The sequence below is a fragment of the Peromyscus maniculatus genome, chromosome 5 (assembly GCF_049852395.1).
Source record: "Peromyscus maniculatus bairdii isolate BWxNUB_F1_BW_parent chromosome 5, HU_Pman_BW_mat_3.1, whole genome shotgun sequence".
NCBI classification, from domain to species: Eukaryota; Metazoa; Chordata; class Mammalia; order Rodentia; family Cricetidae; genus Peromyscus; species Peromyscus maniculatus.
Window position 1 is genome coordinate 104,571,439 of NC_134856.1, and position 6,278 is coordinate 104,577,716.

At 41.5% G+C, this 6,278-nt stretch overlaps 1 protein-coding gene across 1 annotated transcript; it reads left to right on the forward strand.

The window, feature by feature from the left end:
- The first annotated feature begins 4,916 nt into the window (after nucleotides 1–4,916).
- LOC143273184 (vomeronasal type-1 receptor 4-like) lies at nucleotides 4,917–5,852 on the forward strand. Its single transcript, XM_076571557.1, has one exon. The coding sequence runs from the start codon at nucleotides 4,917–4,919 to the stop codon at nucleotides 5,850–5,852; it is 936 nt and encodes a 311-aa protein (XP_076427672.1).
- The last annotated feature ends 426 nt before the right edge of the window (nucleotides 5,853–6,278 follow it).

Here is a 6,278-nt window from a genome sequence, read left to right on the forward strand (position 1 = left end):
GTATACCCATGCCTATATGCCTTTCTGTTCAGCATCTCACTTCCTCTCTCCAACCAGCTACATCACTTCTTGTCTGTCTGTACAGGCCTCCAGACCTCTATGGTTAGTGCTGAGATTAAAATCATGTGCCACCACGCCTGGCTCTGTTCCCAGTGTGGCCTTGATCTCACAGAGGATGAATCTCTGCCTCTGGAATGCTAGGATTAAAGGCCTGTGCTACCACTACCTGACTTCTATGTTTAATATAGTGGCTGGCTTTTTCCTCTGATCCTCAGATAAGCTTTATTAGGGCACACAATATGTCACCACAGCCTACAGTTGACAAATTTTCTCCACAGAACTCATCCCCGATGGAAGCCACATGACGGACTCTCTGATATTTTCTTGCCTTTTATTGAATAAATCAGTCAAACTACTACAAGCTTTAAAATGCTTTATTTTTCTTTATACTTCAAAGGTAAAAAAGACACTAAGAAATTTTCTACACAAATTAACAGAGAGAACAGAGGAAAGTGCTCCTTGTTGGACCAGAAATAACTATTTTATTTTTCAACTTCTGTCCACCCTGACATATGTAATGTACAACTGAGTTTCTGTGCACCTGGATTTCCCCATTCAGTAGAGAAGATGGAAATCCTGGTTTCCTCAAAAGCTGTCATTTCATTTACAGCAGAAGCATTTCTGATTTCTATTATATGGCAGCTTCACCCACATGTGTAGAGACACACCACACAATGCACAAAGAGAGACGAGTGACCTCAAACTCATCTCCCAAGGAAACCCAGTGGTGCTTTCTCCTCAAGAACAAAACGATGATGCCATCATTTCTACAGTCAGCCCACACCCACATTTATTTCCATCATTTTGCATTTGGGATAGGAAGGGCTCCTGGGCACTAGAATGCAGAGTACACAGAAGGACCACTCTTGGACACACCTGAGTTTTAGAAGTGTCCTTGAAGTTTTATAACAAGTTAACATTGTTGTTGGAATGAAGCCCAGGTTGGGGAAGGTTGGACTTTATATTTCAAGTCTCATAAGATATTTAAAGTGCAGGAATGAAACAATCAATTACATCGAACACCTTAACTACCAACGGGCACAGAGAGAACAAGGGACCCTAAACTCATCCTGGCCCATGTTTGGAACTTGCTCAATAAGCAGAATCCCCAGTGCTGAGCATCATTTATTCTAATTCTGTCTAAGGAGGGATTTAAGAAAGAGAAGCAGGTAACTTAGTCTATGTGTCAGAAGCCGGTCCCCTGCCAGATCATAGCTTGTCTCTTTGGGAAGGTGAAAAACAGTGTGGAGATGTGGGGAGCTCTGTACAAAAAAACTCAGTTAGTTGTTCATTTTCTCATCTCACATCCTTCCTCACAAAATAATTAAACACTAATTAAACTTGGAATAACTTCTGAGGAAAACAGATGTGGTAATTGTGGAGAGAGGGGGAAGCTGTACTTCAGGGACTGGGGCCCTGCAGAGGCCTTCCTTCCCCCTGACACCGTGACAACATGAAACTTGATGTCCGCACTACCTGATGGCTGTCTGCACCACAGAGGTCCAGGTGAGTTCATGGAGGTAAGATCTTCAATCCCCTCAGCTGTGCCAGGGAGAGTTTCACTAAAGCAGAAGTCTCTCCCTTTGACTAAGTCAGGGAGCAGTTGAGAGGCTCTGTGATCCTCAGGACCTCTGCTTCTCTTTTGACCCTGAGGAGATAGCTCCCTAGCTCCAGAAAGATCGAAGAAGACTAGTTCCTGGAGACACAGAAATAGAACAGAAATGCTGAGGCATCTCTATCCATCCTCAGGCTGGAGGATCATGACAGAGCTCTGGCTGGGTCTTTGCCTATGGTTATCTCCTTGCCTTTTTAAAAGGAATCTATAAGATGTATAAAAATTTTAAAAGTGTATCAAAACCTAGAGACAGGAACTGAAGAAATGAGTCAGGGGTTAGGAGGACTTGGTGCTTTCCCACAGAACCTGGGTTTGTCCCAGCACCCCATGATATCTCACAATCATCTGAGTACAGTTCTTGGAGATCTGATATCTTCCTCTGGCCTCCACAGGTACCAGGCAAGCATGTAGTGCATATACATACATGCAAACAAAACACCTATACACATAAAATTGTTAAAAAAAAAAATGTTGAGAAAGGCAGAATGGTATACACCTCCTATATCAGCACTAGGGAAATGAGTCAGGAAGATTACATGCTAAAGACCAGCCAGTTACATAGGAAGGCCTTGTCAGAAGAAGAAGAAGAAGGAGGAGGAGGAGGAGGAGGAGGAGGAGGAGGAGGAGGAGGAGGAGGAGGAGAAGAAGAAGAAGAAGAAACCAAGACAAAATGTTGTTTTCAGTCTCCAGATTTACTATCACAATGATTCTAACATGTTATTACCATTGTGCCTATAAAATTTGTACTTCTCAATTTGGTGCGTTTCCATATTTCAAATATTGGCAAATGTTTTCTTTTACAATGTGGTGGTACTTCCTAAACACATTTATGATAAACTGGAAGGGTTTTGTTAAAGTTTCTTGATTCTGTCTCATGATATCCTACACACTTGTAAGTCAATTTTAATCATTGTGTGCTGGAAGATGGGGAGAAGTATAAACCACTAGAGCAGCAGCTGCCGTTACCATCTTGAGAATCCCTGCCGTAAAGGATCCAGGCTGTGAAGGATACATCCTGAAACAGCTCGTTGTCGTAATTTTACCCCAGTGCTAGGGAAAAGGAGCAGTAATCTTGTATTTATTGGCATGGAAGAAATTACCAATGCACCTCGGGGTTCTAGTGTTATGCAGTTTGTGGTATTCTTTGTCTCTGTAGATAGAAATCATGTCTCCTAAAACATTTCACAAGATAATCTAGGAGATGAGCTGTCTCTACTTCCCTGTGATTCTTCATATGAAAAGAGAAATTACTTTTGAGATGTCCCAGAAGCTGGCTTCAAACAGGATGCAGAGCTTTAAAGTTTGGAGAAAAAGAAAAGAGAGTTAGAAAGTAGAATCCCTAGTCCATAAACAAGTGAAAAACATTCAATATTTTCCATCAGGACTAGAGGTGAAAGGATTGCAGGGATTTCTACAGATTCCAATCTCTAGGTGAAGAGTTAATGATTATTCCAAATGTAGTAATGAATGTAGTGATGCTGATATGCCTACTAATAATGTCTGCAGCATGTTTCATTATTTACAGACATATATGAAGGCATTGTGAATTTTAGAGTGCAATAGAACAGGAGTTAATTACCCCTTTGTTAGAGGAGCAGTTCAAAGGCCATAAATGACATTACTAGAGTCATTAGACAACATGAACCCACAAGGCTATGTTCATGCAGGTCACAGGTGATATCATCAAGATGCAGACATTTAAAGCAATCCTGTGAGTTTAACAGGAGGGAGCATAGGGAACCGAGGCATTCCAAGTACTCAGAACACACAAACCCATGGAGCCACTGAAATATCGAGTTTCCTCTCATTCTAGAAGGTGCCCAAAGCTTGCCATAAGTCCCTAAGAAATGAGAATGGAGTTTCTGAACATGAAGAATAACATCCTGCTGAGATCTAAGGTTCTGGAATCAGCTCACACAGATGCAGAGTAAGCAGCCTGCCTGATACACAGGTTGGAGAAGAATTAGGAGAAGCAGCTGCAAAGCAAACTGACAAACTGCTGCTCACAAGGCCCCACAGAGCAAATGACACCGTGAACTCTTAGAGGGGAATCCCTGCTCACACAGTATGCCCCAACCTACAGTACTGTATGTAGAAAATACTGAGGACTAAAAACTTCACTCATTTCATAGTAGCATATAATACTTTATTAATCCCCTTCTCCCATCCACCTCATCATCATCCCCTGGTCCAGAGATATTCCAAACTCTTTTAGATGCCTTTAGGTTGCTCATTGAGGGTCACAGATTCCCTGAAGACATCCACCGAGATCACAGCCCTCTGCTACCCACTCTCCTAGGAAATATCCCAAGATCCCTCTTGATGCTCTTCCTAATTACAACGGAGTAGTAACATGACTTTTTAACCCAGGACTCTTTTTCAGGATGTCTTTTGATGATTCAGCTTTAATTGTTGGACCCTATCTGAAAAGGTTATTCAATATGACTTGTCACTGAGGATTTTTTTTAAAGCATAATCATTTATATGGAGTGAAATCACAGAATAGTTAATATCAAAAAATTTAAATGGAGAAATCCAAATTATAAAGCTTTGAAGCCAAATGCAAACCTGGAAATGGTTCTACTAATCCAGATGCAGACAAGAAAGGAATATCAAAAAGGAGGAGACAGTGTGGAGGGTGAGGTACCAAATCTGAGATAAGTTACAGGTGGTGACCCAGCAGGGATTCCAGTGTCTGGGAGGTGATGTGGGGAAGACACACAGATTCAGCATGAGCCTCAGGCTTTGGGAGTCTGATGGGGAAATATGATGAAATGGAACGAGAAACAGAGAAAGAAATGGAACGAGAAACAGAGAAAGAAATGTTGGTTAGAGAAACTGGAGTTCAATTCAGCTACGCTGAGAATGAAACAGGATAACCCATGCACCCGTACACACACACACACACACACACACACACACACACACACACACGACCAAGTCAATTTTGCTAGTGCACAGCTCAAAAATCAAAATCTCCTTTAAAACTTTAGATTTTGAATAGCAGTTACCAAACTCATCTGTCAGAGCACACACAATATCTCAGAGTCCACAGTGGGGAAAAAGGAGGCATTTCAAGGACCTAATCTGCATACATCACCTGTGTCCATGGCTGCCTCCTGCACATTAGAAAACCTATTATGCAAAATGTGTTTTTCAGATCCATGTCTAACATTCACTGATGCTTTTTTGAAAAGTATTTCCAGCCTGGAAACAAGTTTTTCTACCTAGGAAGGAAGATATGGTTTTGAAGTTTATTAAGGAAATAATTTTCCTCTTCACCACTGTGCTTGGCACTCTGGGAAACATTTCTGTTTCTGTGAATTATATGTTCAGTTGGTGGGGAGGCCCTGAGAAGAAACCCATACACCTTATTCTCATCCACTTGGCTTTTACAAACATCATAATCCTTCTTGCTAAAGGATTGCTAAATACAATAGCAGCTTTTGGTTTGAGAAACTTCCTAGATGACATAGGCTGTAAAATCCTCATTTACCTGGAGAGAGTGGCCCGTGGCCTCTCCATCTGCACCAGCAGTCTCCTCACTGTGGTCCAGGCCATCATCATCAGTCCTAGAGCATCTGGATGGAGGAGGCTCAGACCAAAGTCTGCATGGCACATCCTTCCATTCTTTTTTTTCTTTTGGATACTCAATGCTTTAATAAGTATGAACCTAATCCACTCCATCACAAGTATAAACCTGAATATATCACAGTTTAAGAATGACTACAACTATTGTTATTTTACGCTAGAAAGTCAGAAAACAAAGTGGCTTGTTCTCCCTCTCATGGTCCTGAGAGATGCAGTGTTTCAGGGAGCCATGGGAGGGGCCAGTGGCTACATGGTATCTCTTCTCCACAAGCACCACCAGCATGTCCTCTACCTTCAGAAGGCCAAGCTTCTCTACAGAACTCCCCCTGAGCTGAGAGCTGCCCAGAGTGTCCTCCTTCTCATGCTCTGTTTTGTTTTCTTCTACTGGACTGACTGTGCTTTTTCTCTATTTTTAAGTCTCTCTTCAGGGAACAATTCTGAGGTAATAATTATTCGGGAATTTATGGTCCTTGGTTATGCAGTCTTCAGCCCCCTTGTGCTGATTCACAGGGATGGACTTCCGGCTGAGTGTTGGCATGCTCAGTGGAAGAAATTGAGAAAATGTCCCTCTCATTTATCTGTTTAATAAGCATAAAAGAAATCTCAGTTCTCTAAGATTGTGGGTAAGACAAAATTCAACCAAAGCACTTTAAAGATGTTTTTATTCTTAGACAGTAATCCTAGTGACTCACAGCCTTGACTTGAGAGAGTTCTAATCAAATCAAAATGATATGGATATTTTCTCCAGCTAGGCACCCTGGAGAAGTGCCTTTAACTGCAGATTATGAAAATGATTTTCTCAGCACTGTGAGTCCAGGAGTGGGATATGTGAAGACAAATTAGGTAAATTTTATCAAAAGAACTCGTCTTTCTCTCTTTTAGCCAGGGATTTCTTATCTTAGATCTATAGCCACAGGTAGATTTGTTCTTTGAGAATTTCACTGGGGGGAAAATGTTATACATTATAGAATTGTTGTTTCCTAAACACAGTAATTTAACCACAAAGGCCTAT

Bases quoted from the DNA above. Each gene is read 5' to 3' on its own strand.
- LOC143273184 (XM_076571557.1), top strand. From the start codon at position 4,917: ATGGTTTTGAAGTTTATTAAGGAAATAATTTTCCTCTTCACCACTGTG.